The sequence below is a fragment of the Lagopus leucura genome, unplaced genomic scaffold (genome assembly GCF_019238085.1).
Source record: "Lagopus leucura isolate 7727_CA_CO unplaced genomic scaffold, USGS_WTPT01 Super-Scaffold_73, whole genome shotgun sequence".
Classification (NCBI taxonomy): Eukaryota; Metazoa; Chordata; class Aves; order Galliformes; family Phasianidae; genus Lagopus; species Lagopus leucura.
Genome location: NW_024962252.1, coordinates 21,790,246 through 21,809,346, shown reverse-complemented (window position 1 = coordinate 21,809,346; position 19,101 = coordinate 21,790,246). Strand labels below are relative to the sequence as shown.

Below are 19,101 nucleotides of genomic sequence, written 5' to 3'. Positions count from 1 at the left end.
GTTTTCAGAGAGAGGCTATTTTATCTATGTAAAAACCCACACAACTGCTCACACCACAAATCTTAATTAGTATAGCTAAGTCATTAAGGTACACTTCATGAATCAGTAGAGTAAGCAGCATGCAATTATTGTGTGGTTCATCTAGTGAAAAAATCTGAAAAAAAATCGTTGCTCAAGTTGACTTTTTTAAAAATAAGCTCCCAACTACATGATTTTAGGATGTTTCCTTGGATAATGTATCAATATAGTACTAAGCATACATTAATGCTTCTAGAAAACCTTTTAAACATGTTTAAGAAATAAAAGCGTGGAAATGCTACAGATAAATAATAGATGACTCTAAGCAAATTATCTACAGTAGCACATCACAGTGCAGAAAACTGCACGTTCCACTGAAATCTATCTCGAAGCTTGGAAATGAAAGTATTAATTGTTAATAGCCATCCTTGAGCCATTCAATTCTGTTCTTAGTTACACTGCTGTGTTTACGCTTTGGTGTGGCATAACTAAAGTGAAGCTGTTTCTTTACCTAATTCAGATGCCAGGTTGAGACTGGCTACAGCAGCAGAAAACTGAGTTTGGTCTCCCTCAGCAGAGTTTATTCTGTGCTTATATATTGGTTATCTTTAATTTATTTCTTCATTGATTTTCTTCCTTGCGTGTCTGAGCAATTCATAGTCCAGCAGTCTGTAACTTGGCTCCACTGCAGCTTTCCTCCTACAGCTAGGCAGTTTGTATCTGAAAGGGAGATGTTTTTTCAAACACCCTGATCTGGGAATAACGAGCATTTACCTGGGTGAGGTTCCATTGAGCTTGCTGATTTTGTTGCAATCCGTACTTATTCTGCGGAGTAACCATTTGTCCCACCATTCCACCTTGAGGTCCAACGACATTCTGAGGAAGTCCTATCACACCAGTTTGTGTCGTACCAGTAAATCCATTGGGCATTCCCATTCCTACCATCACCCCTGTGCTCTGCCCCATGACTGGCACCGATTGTCCCATCATGCTTCCCATCATCCCGGTGGCTGCAGGCACAGGAACTCCCATGGCTGGGAAACCTTGAAAATGAGTCGATGGCTGTGTGGTGAATGGCATAGTGGAGGAGCCCATGAACATACCTGGATCCGAGAAAGGAAGACTTCAGGGAAAGTGCTTTGTGATCTTCTCCCTCCCCCCCAAAAGCATTAGGTGCATCAAAACAATTTTAAAGGATAACTTTGTCCAGCTGTATGTCAGTGCTGTTAGTTTAGTTCCTGTAAAATCTCTCACCAGAAAAGGATTCACCACCATAGAGAGAGTTTGGCAAATCCCTGAGGTAAGTGGGTCTTTAATCACTGTACTAGAAGTCTGTTTTCCTACAAACACCGCAGAAATCAAACCTGACAGCTCTGCACTCACCCCAGTGGCCTGCTGCAGAGGCTCAGACCCTAAGCAATGAGTTGCGCAGCAGGAGCTGAATTCACAGATCTGTCAGTTACATGCACCCTTGATTAAATAATCACACACTGTTTTGTTCTATAGCTTTGGTATTAACATTTCAGTAATCTTCCCATGTTTGTAATAGTAAAAACACAGTTCATTTGAATACAATGGCAGTGTGCCCCCACCTCTGTCTTATACTTGTAGGAGACGATGGTATTGCTGGGCAAAGCATAAAATAGAATTTCATCATAAACATGTGCCAAATGATTTACCTGGTGCACTCTGCTGTTGCATGGTTCCTGTGCCATACAGTGACAAGATGGAGTCCTTGGAGAGCTGTTTCTTTGCCGACTCTTCTGATTTTGTTGTTTGCTCAGTGAACAGATCGAGATCTCCTGCTGCTGCAGACAAGGTGGCAGCTGCTGGTTTGGCAGAAGTGCTCTGGGAAATAAAGGTCAGGACAGAATGCTGAGGGAAACCAGCAACATTGTTACATTAAGTATTTACTGCACTCCTCATCCCAGAACCACACAAAAACCCATTCATTTACTGAAAATAAATTTAAGTGAATGAGGATCTGCCAAGATGCAGTATCACCTAAGACAGCAGTACATACAATAGGGAAAGAACAGAACATTGGGCTGAGGTTACAGAACCAAATTAAAGCCCTGACCAACTCCAGAGACTACACACAGATTGTTCCTTCCTGCTGCTCCTACATCTTTATCAGTGAGCAGCAAAAATCCTGAGCTATAGCCAGATTATGGAAAATAATTAGGAAATCAACAAGGAGATTACAATTCACATCTCATTAATCCTCTCATAAGCAGAATAAATGAGAGGAGCTAACACAAAAGATGTGGTGTTTTAGACACTTCAGCTAAGGGGATAATATTTTTGGAAAAAAGGCAGAAGTAAAATTTCAACTGATAAAGTAAACAACTTCTAAAATACAGTGTAATTGGCTTAGAGCTCTGTAAGCACACTTGCTTTATTAAGAAAACGTGATGATCTCCAGCTTACTGCATGCCAGGATTGAGCTACTACAGTACACTCAGGCTGTCAGGCTCTCTATTGTTCAACTTGTTTTACAACCAAGCTGCACCCAACATTTGGCTGCTCCTGATACACATATACTTCCATAGTGCTTAGGCAAAGAAGCAATACATTGTATTCCTGTGATATTCCTTGAAACAAATGAGTCTTGTTACCTGTGGGAACTTCCAATCCAAACTAACCTGAGGCGCAGGGAGAGTTACGGCCTACCGAAACGGTGCCACCTGGTTGGGGACACGGTTAGGGGCATGGTGGTGTTTAGGTTAACAACAGAGGAGAAAACTACTTGCATTAAACCACAATGAGGAGCCTGGCTCTACAGCCAGATCCACCTCTGCTGCCATCCTACAGCAGTCAGACCAGAAGCCACCCCGAAACACGCAGCTGCTCTAGCACACCTCTGCTCCTGCTTACAGCAACAGCCTCGCTGCTCAGCCTGGTTCACATGCTCATAAAGCTACTGCCTCTTGCTTATTACTGACAAAATTCTGATTGCAAATTGAAAACAATTGGTTTCAGCGACTAGTAGGAAGCCTGCTCAAACTGAGAGAACTGTCATTCTGGCAGAATCTTTTTGAAAACACTAGCGATGGATTTCAATCTGTATTCAGGTAGAAGCCCACCCTTGGTAGTTGTGTTTGTTTTTTTTTTCCAGAAGTCCCAGTACTGAGCTGTTATACATTCTCCTAGTAATGCATCAGCCACTATACAACAGATGTGTTCAGAGAAAGACACTGAAACAGCAGAAGTGAGCTAAGAGAGGCAGCTCCTCACTGCTGCTCATACTGCAGTAAGGAGGAGGTTTGATTTTTCTAGAAGGGAGAACAGTAGATGTGCCTGTTGGTTTTTTTTCCTGTTTTTTTTTCCTGTTTTTTTTTTTTTTTTTTTTTTCTTTCCTTGTTCTGTTTTCATGTATGGTTGGTTTCTATTCTAAATGAACAGCATCAGACTGTTCTTCTCTGGATACATGAAATGCTGTTACCTTTACGTGCATTAGTGAAATAAAGCACATCATACTTGCACATACTTTACGCAGAAGAAGGGACAGCTGAAGGCCCAGGGGACAGATGATAAACATTTACCATGTTTATGTCACGAGATTAAACGTCCATTTAATATCTGTTAATTCAGTTTATTTTAGGAAGATTCTAAGAAGATTCAAAGGCACTGAAGAAGCACTCCCTCAAGTGTTCAACAGCGAAAAAAATGGCAGATAACACAAACTGCATGGCAAGGAAACAGAGGGCGGCATTCAACTTAAACAAGGACATGATTTTCACATGCCTCCTATTCTCATGCTATCCAAGACACTGTGAAAGTATGTCTTGAATACAAACAACATTATGCCCTTAAGAAAAGCTGTGTGCAATGCCCTCCATCACTACACCAAAGCTCAACGCTCATCAGGTAGTTAGGAAATATGAAACAGCTCAGCAGCGTGTAGTGCAACTTACCGCTTATTACTAGCATTTATCTTAAATATGTTTCATGTTCAAACATACATTGGTTTAATCACTGACAGCTTATTTATTACCTGTAAAGCGTAATACCTAAGAAAAGGAAATTTCTACCATAAAATATCAGCCATATGTGCCAGAGCCATAAATATGGTGGTTGAATCCATCACATTTACCATCTGCCATAACAACTGCACATGGCTGACAGCAGAAGTTTAGGTTAACACAGGAGACTAAAAATTAATATTTTGATTTTGGCTTTAAATTCCCTAAATATTACAAAATAATAAATAAAGTTCATGGTGTCCTGAAGATTTTAAGTTGGTCTGACAGCTGTAGCAGTCCAGATGGCCTTTGGAAATCTCTGAGGAGGAGATTCCACAACATCTCTGGGCAGTGTGTGCCAGTGCTCCATCAGTGCTCTTGGTGATCAGAGCATTCTAGTTTGTGCCCACTGCCTCATGTCCTGGCACTGGGTACCACTGAGCAGAGCCTGGCTATGTCCTCTTTGCACCCTTCCTTCAGGTATTTGTGGGCACAGATGAGATCTCCCTGAGCCTCCTCTTTTCCAGACTCTCAGCCTCTCCTAATAGCAGAGATGCTACAGTCTCTTAAATCAACATACTGGCCCCACTGCTGGACTCTCTCTAGTCTGTCTGTTCACATCTCTCTTGTACTGGGGAGCCCTGAACTGGTCTCAATATTCACAGTTTGGCCTTACCAATGCTGAGCAGAGGTGAAGGATCACCTCCCTAGACCTGCTGGCAATGTTCCACCTAATGAATTCCAGAATACCATTAGTTTTCTTGGCAGCACAGGCCCATTGCTGGCTCAAGTTCACCTTGGTGCCCACCAGGACACCCAGGGCCTTTTCTGCCAGACCACTTTCTAGATGGTGGCACCCAGCATGCCCTGGTAGCCTGGGGTTGCTGCTCCCCAGGTGCAGGACTCTGAACTTCTCTCTGTTGAACCTCATAAGGATTCTGCCAGCCCAGCTCTCCAGCCTGTCCAGGTTCTTCTGAATGGCAGTGCAGCCTTCTGATGTGCCAGCCACTCCTCCCAGCTTTATGTTATCTCCAAACTTGCTGAGGGTGCACTCTGCCCCCATCACCCAGATCATATGAAGATGTTTAAGAGAACTGAATTTTCTCGCTGCTTTGGTTTCTAAGGTTTTGAACAAATCAAATACTTCTGTAGTCTAGCAAGTACACAGCTGTTTTTGTCTCAGTTCTTTAGCTAACTCTCAGCTGAATCCTTCCACCAGCTTTCAACATCCACCTTAAATTCTTTTAAATGCTACTCCTTTTGATCATCCTGAAACTTTCCTTTCATCCTTGTTAACTTTGCTCTCCATAAAGACTGTTTGTGTAAAGCAGTTGGACAAATAAGCTCCGTCTGTCCCCAGCTTTCCAGGCAGAGGACAGAATTTTCTCCTTACCTTAATAAATTCACATTTTCCAGTAATGGGTTAGGAGAAACAAAACAACTAAGAACAGAGCACACAACTGACCTGTCTGGAGACCAAAACAAATTATGTGCTATTTTGCCTCATCTACATAATTCATCTATCAGACCGTAAGCCTCTTAGCACTGTTACCTCCACTCTAAACTCTGTGAGCATGCATACTATTAGAACAGCTTTTCAAGAGCTGTTTTAGATTCTTTCTCTTCCGCCAGTCTCAGAGTGATGCAGATCCCAGTACTGCAACAACATCAACCATATTTACATTTCAGCTCTTCTTAGCAATTCTTTAGCGTGTTCTGGCTTCTGCAATACACAACGTACATCTTTAGTTACTATGGTCCAGTTATGGCAGTCTGGAGAAACTTCCTAATGCTTACAAATTTTTAGCATGCAGAAACAGTTCCTATAGAACAAACACTTTCTACTTTTCACTCCCTCTGTCAAGCCCCTTTATCTAGACCACATCTTTAGGAAACATAGATGAGCGTGGATAATCCTAGTTTGTATATTGCAGCCAAGTAAGACAGTGCATCTTAAAATGCACAGATTGCAATATTACAGAAACCATCGTCCTGCAAGCTCCCCAGGAAGAAGAGACATCACAGTATACTGCAGACTTCATTATCTTCTCCGAAGTACTGCATTCTTTAGATGTAATACCAAAGAAGCACAGGGAGTAGTTTCAACTGAATGTCTCCATATAGCTTGAAGCAATATTTTTCATCAAGAATCTAACATATAAGAAAAGAAAGCTGAGTGGCACATTCCTGCCACTCAGTGTGAGAAAAATCAAGACTTGTATCAGAAGTTACAAGAATTTAAAACTGAAAGAGGCTCCAAAACTGAAAAAAGGCCAACACCAAAGAGGAGAAATTCAACACTTGGGAGATGTCAAAACAATTAAAATCTTGTGCAATGATTCCAGCAATATTTGAATTGCTGGAATTACTTGAACACATATGAATAAAAAAGAACATAGGACCAGCATTAACCACTGTTAAAACACACTGAACTTATTCTAAACTGTGCAGAAGTTCTCTTTGGCATCTTCAAGAGGTAAGCAAGCAGCCACTGATACAAAAACAAATAGTTTAATAATTTACCAATCACTGAACCCCTTCTAAGTTCCATAATCTCACCACTGACACCAAATTCTGAACAATGTGGTGAAGCAGGTCCAGGAGCAGTACAGCACTGGGGAGTTGCAATGACCAACTCCCAAACCTGAGCAGCTTCCATTTGTGCTTATAGTTGGGAATACAGAGGATGGCTGCTCTGGATACTGAGTGGAAGTGTACGGTGACTACCTGAATAAGAAGCTTCAATGTGACCCCTATGCCCAGCCTGCCACCAAATCCTGGCATTCGTCCACAGACTTCCCACGCTCTCTGACTGTCTCAATGATGATAAACTGAGCAAATCCAAGCAGACAAATAATTAGGAAACAAGAACACTTCCTATGATTAAGAAATAGATTTGATAAGCTTGGCAGTAACCAATTACAGTCACCATGAACAGAGTCAATCCACGCCCCCCACAAGAAGAAGCTATAAACAACTCAATGGATCACATAAAAATAGGGCTCAATAGCTCCCCAGTAAGACCCCACATAGATAACACTCACAGCACAGCAAGCTTCTGAACAAATCATTTTTTTGCACAAAAACTAAGGACTTGGAAACATTCTCATCACCACAGCTTGTTGAAAAGCTGAAGTTCATCTGCTGATCTGCAGCAGTCACATAGGTACATACACCTCTGGGAAAAATGAGTATCTGAGAACATAGAGCTATCCAAAACATATTACTGCTTTAAATGAAAGTTTGTCTAGAAACAGATGTGATAATATAAAGCATCTGTACCAAAGTGTATTTTTGTAGCCCCTGAACCAACTCTCAGCTCCCAGTACAATGCAAAACACGCATACAAAAAAAAAACAACAAAACACTGAAGTGTAATCTCAGTGGCTTTTAACATCCTGCCTGGGGAGAGCATCAGTGCTTCGGTGAATCGGTACTTTCAAACTTCATACCTCACCATTCCCCCCTTCTCCCCTTCCCTCCAAGTTTCAGCAAAGAATGAAGATCACGTTTTTGCTGGAGGATACACCCATACAAAATCTGAAACTGATATCTGTCCAAAATAATTAAGGAATTTGTTAATTACAGCTAAGAACGGCACACCTTTGGTTCCTATACAATGTGTGGTAACAAAAAACATTGTACAAATACTTACAGTTTATCTTCAATTTTAAAAGTGTACATTTACAAAATACAGAAACATGTCATTTTTTCCTTTTTCTTGTTCATGAACACCACATAACTGGTCATTTTCTAGCATATACCCTTTCTCTAGCTTTACAGTAAGAGCTGGTTAAGCTACTTTTAAACCCCTGAAATTTGCTAATAGGCAAAATTCTAGAAAAAGCACGCAATCCCATTGTTCTTCACCAGTCCTTTACAAATGCAACATTTTTATTAGTATCCTGCCATACCAAATAGGAAGAAGAAATATTTGGAGTATTTTTGAAGACTGTAATGAAGGCATCTGAAAGGAAAGCTAAAAAAGTCAACAGAATGCTGAATGCTCAAGTCACCTTTGAGAACGAAAAATAAATACTTCTATTTCATTTAAAATCATGTATTGGCTACATCAGCTGTCATGATACCTAAGGTTTTCGGACAGCACCTCCCTTCATTCTCATAACAAAACATTGAAATAGTACACCTCTGTGCTCCACCATGCCACAAGAATACAAACCCTAACCTAATATTAAATCCTATTCTGAAGGCTTAAGCTGAAAAGGAAAACCAATCCTGTGAGCAATGAACAATTAAGTGCTGTTTTTGCCAATCCATTTGAGGAACAGCATCAAATTCCCTTCTCTTTTGATGTTCACAAACCTGTTGTGTTTATCCCCACTTTCCCACTTGTTTTCTCATAGAAAATAATCAAGGAACATAATCATATATAACTTCTTTACTTCAGTAAGTTAAACAGAGTGAATCCTTAAAATCTCTCATTACCAAGCATGGTTTCCAGTCCCTAGTATCTTCCTGACTCTTTTCTGAATTCTATCCAACTTGTATCTGGATCATAAGTGAAAGATATTGCAAACTACTCGTGTCACTGACAAATGAGAGGCACCATCAACTACCTTCCTGAAGTGGTGCCCAGACCAGGTACCACCATCCAGACCTACAAGACCTTTTTGGATGTAGAAGAAAAAGGAATATTAATTCTGTCCCAGTTTGCAAAGCAACCTATTTAATCATCACCCCCTGCTACCTCCACTTCCCTGTGTCTAAACTGGGGAAATTATCTGTTTACATTACATATTCTTTGAGATTACTGATTAAAAAAGGAACATAGCCAAGAATTCTATCTTGCACGATGCTGTATCTTTGATAAAAGTTCTGTTCACCACTGCTGATTATGGCACTGAGAAAAAAGCAAATTATCAACACAAATCTTGGCTGGTTTGTTAACTGCAAGTAATGTTCAGGCTTTAGAGAACACAATCAAGGTGATACCAAATATTGAGATTAATATTTTCCATTTTTTTAATGCTTCCTAATGTATTTACTTAGTGCTATACCTGTTCTCGAAACTTGCACAATCAGTAATAAACCACACATTTCAGAACATTTCACCCATGCACAGAAGTTGCAGGGCTAATCTTTATCACAGGAATGTATTTTAGACAATTTGTTTCCTTCAACTACTGATACGTACCATTCAGTTCACTGCAGCCATCCCACTATTTAATCCATGAGCAATCATCACCACCCAGATAATCATGTCAACAAGTGACTGGCTGGGTGGTGCTGAGCTGCTGGCCAGGTTAAACCACAACACCTTTTTGATTCCCTGTACTCTACAGCTAAATCACTTGTTTAGCCAGGTCACATCACTTGCTCACAGAATCAAATCAAGAGAAAGCAGACATTCTGAAAGCTCTCTGAAAAGATTGATTAGGCAACATGGACTGCACCCCCAGAGCCTGTTGTCCTGAACCAACAGTAACTACACTCAGAGAAAACCACTTTCAGTATCAGAAAGGCAGGAAAAAGTGAAAACCAGAAGTCAATCTTTTCCACTATATGCGTTACTATCACTGGTCCGTTTATTACAGGGTTGAGTGGAAACCTCATGATTCTAGATTTCAATTTACCCAATCTACAACAAAATTGGATACATTAAACAGCTCAGTGAAGCTGGAAATGGCTTACTGCTTTTCACATCTAGCTCTATAGGTGTATTTATCTAGATCAATTTTGACATAAGGCAGTAGAATAGTAGGACAACATGCACTTAGTGTTCTTTCTGGCACTTTGAACATCCACAAGAGCCAAGAAAATCCATACCAACAATTTCCTTTGCAATCTTAGCTAACACACTCGAACCACTCATTTCCCTCATCATTTACAAGTGGCTGAAGGCACGCAGGGAAGCTTGCCTTATGTGTAGCTTTTATGTTTAAAAAGAGGTGTGATTTCAGTCCCTACCTAGCATTTTTCACAAAGTTGGTCCTCAGCAGCCAGTAGGTAAGAGGAGAGTAAAAGATAAAGAATAAAAACCACAGTCAAATCTTGCTACAATGGCAATATGCCTTGAGTTGACCGTGGTGATAAATTGAACACTTGAAACAAAATTACGATATGCCAGTTGAATTAGAATTACTTTCTATCATCCCTTCCATTTTTTATATCAGAACTGCTGGATAAGGAAAAATCAATACAGATCATAGGTCCCAAGCCATAAATTCAAGAATGCATAAGGTCCTTCCTATTTCAGCTGGGCAAGACAGAAAGCCTACTGCAAGTGTAAGCCTCAAAAACTACCTTAAAAGGGCTCCACAGGTGGGGCAAAGCCTTCCTCTCAAAAGCTGCTCTGAGGATGAAAGTCAGTGCAAGTGTGTTCTCATCTGTATCAGCCAAGTTCAGCACCAATACATTATTCTCTGAGGCTGAAAATTGCCCTTCTTAGCTACAGCAAACCGGGCAATGGGGCCTCTTTCAAACTGTCATCAGTCTATGAAAGGGAGTGGGCCACATGCAGGGTTATGTTACCCCTTCTTTGAGGAAGGTATGACATACAAGTTTCCAAGATGAAACAAAAGCCAGATCAGCTCCAGAAACAATATTAGATTTTCTAGATATTCATTCTTGATTTTGAATAAGATGCTTGAGATTCCAGATTTCCAGTAAGTCTGAGAAAGAAGCATCTGCTGTATGTCCTATTAGTATTACAACGCAATAATAATCATAGAAACATAGAATGGTTTGGGTTGGAAGGGATGTTTAAGATCATCTAGTTCCAATCCCCCTGCTATTAGCAGGGGCAAGAAGTCCAGAACAAGTATTACTTAATGTTCAGTGATCTGAGGACAAGAAGTAAAAAATATATTGAGAATACTTAAAAAAAAAAAAAAAAAAAAAGAGAGAGAGAGAAGAAAAAAACGACAATATAAACTAGAAGAAACTATGACTACCATCAAACAAGGAGAGAACAGAAAATAATTCAGCTGACTAATCAGGAGGAATCAAAAAAGAAGACCAGAGTACCTTCCAGTCCTACATCCAAGTACCAGAGAAGGCCAAAGAGGTGAGAAAAATATAGGCATTACAGCTGGAGTCTCTAGCTGCAAGCATACAGAAGCATGTATTTTTTCTCTCTAAATCCCCACATGAACAGTTTCTTGATGGGAAATATGTGCATGCACACGCATACTTACACAAAGAGATATAAGTAAATAACACTTACCTGAGAGGGAGGTACAGCAGCTGCTGGTAAAGGATTAGAGATCATTGGGCCAAAGATATCCAAGTCATCATTCAATGCTGTGGTGGCAGCAGCAGTGCCTCCATTTGCAACTGATGTTTCAGCTGGACCATCTTGAAAGGACAACAAAATTGTATTTAAAAATGAAAACTGGCAAGTGTTTTTATGAGTAATAAATAAAAAATAATTAAAGCTGCCCACCACACCACCACCACCCTCATATTCTATTCCTAACAAAGGATTGTTCTCATTATTCAAAGATTCTGTAAAGTAAATTTTAACTTACCTAGGATTCTAATTAAAGGATTTGATTATCATTTTTGTTTTACATCACCCACACACGTGTAGTTAATTTCAAATATATCTGTAAGAAGCTTCCAACATACATTTACAGACTAACATACTAGTATATTCCAAATTTAAAACAAAGAATACAGATCACCATTTATTAACTTCAAAAAGCGCCAAGGACCTTCAAAAACAGCTGATTAATATTGCAGAAAAAAACAGTCACTTCTTTCTTGTATTAAGCTATAAGAACTTATTTTCCACTGTTTGATGAACACTTATTTCCAGAGCAGAGGTTGATCAGTAACAGCCTAGTAATAACACACAAAACATTCATTACTACCACTGAGAAAAGTGTGAGGCATAGAGAAATGTGAGGTAACTAAAACATTCTGGAACTCTAATTGGAACAGAGAAGTGGTCTGATTAGTAAAGATCGTGGCTGAGATGCAAAGTTTAATTAAAAGCAAATCATAAGAATCTACCAACATTTATTTAAAGTAATACAATTCTGTCTCTGAAACAACTGCAGCATTCTTTGCTGTCTGGCAAAGAACAAACACAGCACAACTTCTATTTATTCTTTATTTAAGGAAAAAACATGGAAGAGTAAATGTATTACTTAGAAGTAAGATCTCCCTTTGCTTCTCTACTTCTCTATTTAAGAACACAACTAACTGGCAGACTACAGCGAGATCTGTCAGCTTGCATGTAGAATATTATCATTTTTCATTACTTTGTTCAGTCACATGTAAACTCACTGCAGTTCCAGCAGCTGGAGACTGCCCTTCCCGGAAGCCTAGGATACTGACAGGTTGGAACAAAGGAGCCTCACAGCACCACCAGACACTTCATCAGCCTGGAAATCACTTGACTGAGGAAATCATCACAGAAGATCTGCCAGGACTTTCAGCTGTTAGCTGAAAGGCACTGCATTACCAGAAGGCACTGCATTCTGAAATGATCAGTCCAAAACATCCCCACTCAAAGATGCCTTCTTACTTTATCCTTCCACCACACTGTGATGGAAAATGACCCCCCCCTTTGGCTGCCTTGAATGTAAATATTTATTCTAAAGACTCAGGCTGCTACTACTATAAACTTGAAAACACTGAAGTCATGAATGTCAAAATCTGACAATGTGGTACATATCAGAAGTAACCACCATGAGTCTATGCCTGCATTCTGTCTTACTATATAGACACTATCCTATGTGCCTTAGGAGGCACAGCTATAGTTCCTATAGAAACTGCAGCTCTGAATTGATTTTGGTGTACATAAAACCCCAGAAGGTTTTTACAGCATCTTTTTCATACAAGGAATTAAGAAACAACCAGGTGGAAGGGTGCTGGTCTGCAAGTCTTCAGAGACTTCTTCAGATACACAAAATGATTTTGTAATTTGATTTAGCATCAATCAGGATCACGAGTAGCTTGGTATTCGCCAACTCTCAAATCTTCTTCCTATCAATGTGAAATGCAGACCAAATTGTGCATGCTAGCAAAGGCATGCAGATCCAGTGACAAAGCACCTTGAAGGCAAGGATACAAAGACAGACACATGTAGCATTCACAAGAAATGAAACCTCAGCATGTGTGTTTCTTGTTTCAGGTTTCCCAAAGCTTGTGAGGATAATTATGCTGTCTGCAAGGACTAAGACAAACCAAGGAACTCCACAAAGGCAAAATCGCCAAAGAACGCCTTCAAATTACTAGATCTCATATGCTAAAAGTAAGCAATGAACTGAACAATGACAGAAGGATTAAAGCAATTTATTCAGCTCTGCTCACCACTGGTGTAGACGCACCTCGAGCAGCATGTGCAGCGTTGGGCACCACAACATAAGAACGTCATTAGACCGTTAGAGAGTGCTCAAAGGAGGGTTACAAAGATGGTGAAGGTTCTAGAAGGCTAGGTGGATGAGGAGTGCCTGAGGTCCCTGGGTTTGCTCAGCCCAGAGCAGAGGAGCTGAGGGGAGGCCTGATGGCAGCTGCAGCTCCTCACAGGGAGCAGAAGGGCAGCGCTGAGCTCTGCTCCGTTTGACAGCGATGGGCCTGAAGGCATGGAGCTGCGTCAGGGGAGGGGCAGCTGGGGGTTAGCAAAATGTTCTTCACCAGATGGCTGTGGGCATGGCACAGGGTGCCCAGGGTAGTGGGCACGGCCCCGAGCTGCCGGAGTTCATGGAGCATTTGGGCAGCGCTCTCAGACACAGGGATTGAACTGAAGTTGGACTCAGCGATCCTTATGGGCACCTTCTAACTGGGCATATTCTGTGATCCTATGATTTAAAAAGCCACATGAGTCCATTTAATTCCTATGTCAGCATCTGACTTTTCTGGGAGATCTTCAACAGAACTGAAGAACAAGGTCATCTACCACTATGGCATATCTGTTTATACCTTAGCTATGAAGGTCTCCTCCTTCTCCTATTTCTGTTCTGATGACTTGAAGCCGATGGACACTGTAAGTATAATCTGATCCATCATTCTGCCCGCAACAGCGCTTTAAGATGCATGCAAATAAGTGTATTGTCAAGCAAGCAATGAGCTTCTGGTAGTTCAAAGTACTCTATTCATTTGAGGTCATTCTGCAGGCAGGCAGTTCCAAAAACATCTCCCAAAAGGTTGGCTGCTTCAGATAAATTTAGGAATGAATAGTGCATAATTTTCATGCAAATGGATTGTCTGGAATTAATAATTTAATGTTTTCATTTTCTCAGGGAGTCATATGGATTAGAAAAAGTCTTATAGTCCAAAGTGGTTCAGTTTCCCTCAATCTAAAAATGTTTATCATCTAAGACTTTAAATATACACATAATAATTTAGTAAAACAAGCATTTCACATATGTAAAACACTCATGGTAGAATACAATCGTTATAAGAGAATGGTATTTTTCAAGCAGTTAATATGCTAGTTATAAATTAATATTATGAAACCTGGGTTTTTGCTAGATCAGTCCAAAGCTGTTTTAACAGCTACACGTTGTAACAGCTATAAGTGTAAGAATAACATTTGATAATGTACATGTTTTCAACCTTTTACTAAATTTTACACCAAAAGTATTTCTGCCTGCATCAGTGCAGAAATGAGATATTCTGAATGACTCCTTCCAACACAGTTTTAGCTCTGCATAAGTAATATTAATAGCAGATCCTGTCTTAGTCCTTTCTCAAAAATGCAACAGTTGGAATATTTAGCAAATCCTGAAACATCTTTTTTGCACCACGAAACTGGAAGATTCCAGAACAAGATAAATTTCAGAATGTAGAAAAAAAACCTGTTTTCGGTCTTTTTTATCACTTGTAGAAATATTAGCACAGTTATAAAAATGTAAGTGTGCAGGCATACACAAACTTGTGTTTCAGTGTAATCGTTTACACGTTTATAGAGATCATGGATATTCCTACATATAACTACATATAACTACATATAACTACAGTGTGTCAAGCCACTGATTAGAATGTGTTTCCTCTTTTCTCTCCTAACTTTAAAATACTTCTTTAGTCTATGAAAGATGCTCCAGATGAGTTCTGAATTCTAATATTCTAAAAATGTTACTTTTCATTCAACTTTTACTGTCTACCAATAAAAACTGATGACAAGAGAGAGAAGGAAACATGCCTGCAGTCTTTCCAGGAATTAGTCAAAAACAGATCAAGTTATACATATATTTTGAGAAATGCATAGCTCTAACCAACATATATGTTAGGGAGATGATCAAAGTTACTCTGAAACTATTTCTAATGAACTATTTCTAATGAACTGCCATCACCTTTGTAGAGAATACACCACTAGCTAAGGATGAAGGACAAGATGCAGCACAACCCCTGCAACATGAGCATATCACAGGTAGAAGTGTCACACTAAGGTGGAGAAGGTCATGAGGAAAGTCATCAGGTGCTGGTTTTTGTTGCTATTCCTATCTCCAGAAGACCTATATCCTTACTTTTTACCCTTACAACGATATGACAGGTAAATATGCATGGTATGGCAGATAGAAGTTGCAACAGCAGATATTGCTTATGCTTTCACAACAGGAAGTCCTGTTTAAATTTGTTAGCAGAAACAAAAGCTATTTGCCAGGATATCCGTAGTAAGTGATTCTAGTGATGTTTACCATTATAGCTTTTCTATAGTGTATATTTTATTTATTTCTGACAATACAATTTCTGATTCAGTGCTTCCTTTTGTTATGAAAACTTTAATACACAGCATTAATACGTGGTACATTTCTCTGCACCAGTGGTGAGTGACCAATATAGGAGATGTAAAGGCATGGCAAGAAAGAGAAGCAGTAAGAAAGACCTATTACTTGCATTACATTTCTGAAACTAATTATAAAGGAGCAAACTATTTACAAGACTTGGCATCTAAGCTGTGTTTTTATACATGACAGTCACACTAAAACTTGCAGTAGAAGAGATATTTTGAATATGTATCTGATTATTTACTGCACCAAATTGCTAAAAAGACAGAACTAAGAAAAACAGTTGAAGGCTTTAAACAAAATCTGTGACAGAGATACAAACAAATGATGGAATGATGGAATAATTATTTATTGCATTACTAAACTTTTATTTACTGTCAAAATCTTTGTAGAACTATTCACTGGAAGCTCTTTTCTGTACAAAATTTCTCAAAATAAAATCTGGAGAACCAGAAAGTTAGCAAAGCTACACGCACCAAGTGGTTGTGCCTATTTTCATGTGGGGTGGATACATTGTATACCTACCTAAGCACAATCTTAATACATCAGCAATGCTATATAATTCCTACTATCCTACACAAACACGATTTCTTTTTCACAAATGTTTTTTAAAGCTATCTTTCCTTCATCAGTCCCACATAAGTGGAAACACATAACTTGTAAGAGAAAACCCCAAGCTGCCGAGCAGCACAGAGGATCAGCAGGATTAACACTGCCAAGATGGAGAGAGCCTTGACAATGACTTAAATGCCAAAGAACTTTGGTTCACATGCTGTGGCTTTCAAACAGAAAAAAGTTTCCTATAACACCCCTATTAAAAATTAATGTTATAAAATCCCATGTTACCAATTTTTGCATTAACATCCTCACATTCTCAGCAGTGCACTCTTTCAGTGTGGGGAAGATCATTAAAGAACAGTAGTGTCAGATTTAGCCTACAGAAATAAACTGTGATTTCTCATGGCTTGGGAAGTGAGGGAAAAAATGTGGGGCTTCACAGTATGAACATTAAGTAACACCATTGTTTGTGGAGAACAAAAGAATATTCAGCTTGTGCACGTTGTTTCCCAAATTTCTGCATCTGTGCATTACTGAACTAAACTAAAAGGTACTCTGAAACAAAAACCAAAATGCACAAATGTCTACATAGCTTGACCATCAAAAAAACGAATTTCCAAATACAACCTCAGTAACAACCACTCTGAAAAGGAGCCCAAAGGATCTATATGAATCAATTTTCAAAGGCTAGCAGAAACTCTAACATGGCAGCACAATCACCAGTGACATCATGCCTCTGCTACTATTACAAATTTTGAAGATGCAATTTGTTAAACAAACTACTTTGAGGATGTTGCAATTTAGTAGAGAAAAATAAAAAAACAATTTATTTTCAGAAAATTATTGAGTCCAGCTATAAGTGTTACTTGTTTTTTAAGGGTAAGTCTTGTTTCACAGTTCGTTTACCTTCTGATGAGGTCAATATTAAATCCCAGCAGAGACACATACACACAAAGTGTTATGTTAACTTCATAACCCAAAAAAGTTAACTTCATACTCAAAGCTAGCACAGATGTATTCTAAGGAAAACAAGAGGCTGGGCTGTTTAAAAACCAGAATTCTTCCTGCATGAATTGCAATCCTTTAAAATTACCTAATTTGCTATTACAAATGACTCTGATCCACCCTCATAAAAACTACCGTTGTTCTCAATTTGCAGGAATGAAGTCCTGAGAATGAATTACTGTCATTAGAAATATGTCCACTCAGTAAGAAGAATGAGCCACACCATCATATCCATTCTAAAATTGTTTGATATGGCATATATACTGCACTGAAGAGATCTTGCTTTTAATACTATCTGAATCAACAAAGTAATAACAAGCAGCCTACTGCGAGAATTAATTACAAGATAACTCCAAATGAATTATGCAGGTCTGCTCTCATTAATCCATCTCGTTTGCAGCTCAGTGGATTCCAAGTGATGCTAGCTCATTACACTGCCTTTCAATTGATTTGAAGTTCTTAACACTCCCTCCTCTAACATCATTTTTTGCTACAATTATAAACTTTGCCCTTTGTATATCCCACCGTGTTTATTTACACTGAAGAACCACTGAAGAAACGTTGAACACAATTATAATACTCTTTCTATTGTACATTATATTTTTACATAATCAGAGTTCATTATCATAGCATAAAATGGTATTACCAAGATTTTTTTCAACCCATAACTAACAAACTACCGAAGTCTGACAATTTCAGAACCACACACTGATTAAATTTGAATTCTTAGTCAGGATGCCGGTCTGGTGAAGGAAAATAAAAAAAGGACTGGCCTTCCATGAAGCTTGAGTTACTTTTGTTTTTAACAGGTTCATTCTATATCCATGATCTAACTTTTCCTGTTTAATTAAGTTTTGCTTGCCTATGGTAACATACTACTTGAGATGAGATAGGGACTGTGACACAGAGTCGGTACAAAAACAGTATTTTACAGCCATTCTGCATACAGAGGGAAAATAAATTGCATTCTGACTGACAGCATGAATTCTAAAACAGGGACAATACTATTTGCCTTGCTGCAACATTATTATCTGAAAATGAAAACAAAACAAATCATTTTCATACAAATTCCAATTGGTACTACAGGCTAAAAAAGCACATTTAAAAGACTTATCTGCCTCCTTCAATGAACTGTCAATACTATGGCAAAATCTAGAGTAACCAGTGTATCAATAAGCATTCTAATATCCACTCCCAATATGTAGAGAAACTTCCTAACGTTACATAATAAAAGAGATTAAAAATAGTTATTGCAATATTTTGTTTTCCTATCTTCTGTTTCTATCCAATGGGCAAACACATTTGTATAATCATAACCTTCAACAAGCAAAGAAAAAGTATAAAAACACTACTGTATGGGCAGATGGTGCAAATGAAATGATTGGAGTCCAAAACAGTTTATTTACACAACAAGTAGATGGTTACCTGCTAGAGAAGAAAACAAAATGTGCAGAAGGTAAAACTGAATGACTGTCACGGTCAGTTCACAAGACTGCAATATTCAGTGTTTACATTTTACAAGATATTGGTCAGCTACAGTCAGTCACTTTGTTGTTCTTTTAACTAAAATAGAGATTTTATCATATAAGGCATTTTAGAGAAATACAATTCAGATTACCTCTGCATTTCAACTAAAAAATATGCCAGTACCATAAACATTGAAATATCACAATCCACAAGCTCTTTGAAGATCACTTTGATAACTTCCCCTTCCCACAGGAGCTCATTACTCTCCCTAGCAAAAAGCAAGTATTGATATACACACATCCCCATGGCATTTTCCTTTGTAGTTTTAAATTCAGACTCAGTGTCATGGTTTTCAAATTCAGCTAACAATGTCAGCAAGCACAGAGAAA

General features: G+C 38.9%; 1 protein-coding gene across 2 annotated transcripts in view; it reads right to left on the bottom strand.

The window, feature by feature from the left end:
* Nucleotides 1–19,101, bottom strand: part of SMAP1 (small ArfGAP 1) — a 94,176-nt gene that overhangs the window by 2,492 nt on the left and 72,583 nt on the right. For both annotated transcript variants that reach the window (XM_042887031.1, XM_042887038.1), the window contains 3 exons: nucleotides 11,170–11,300; nucleotides 1,698–1,866; nucleotides 793–1,121 (listed from right to left, as the gene is read on the bottom strand). In XM_042887031.1, coding sequence (XP_042742965.1) covers nucleotides 793–1,121; nucleotides 1,698–1,866; nucleotides 11,170–11,300 — 629 coding nt within the window. The remainder of the gene's footprint in view (nucleotides 1–792; nucleotides 1,122–1,697; nucleotides 1,867–11,169; nucleotides 11,301–19,101) is intronic.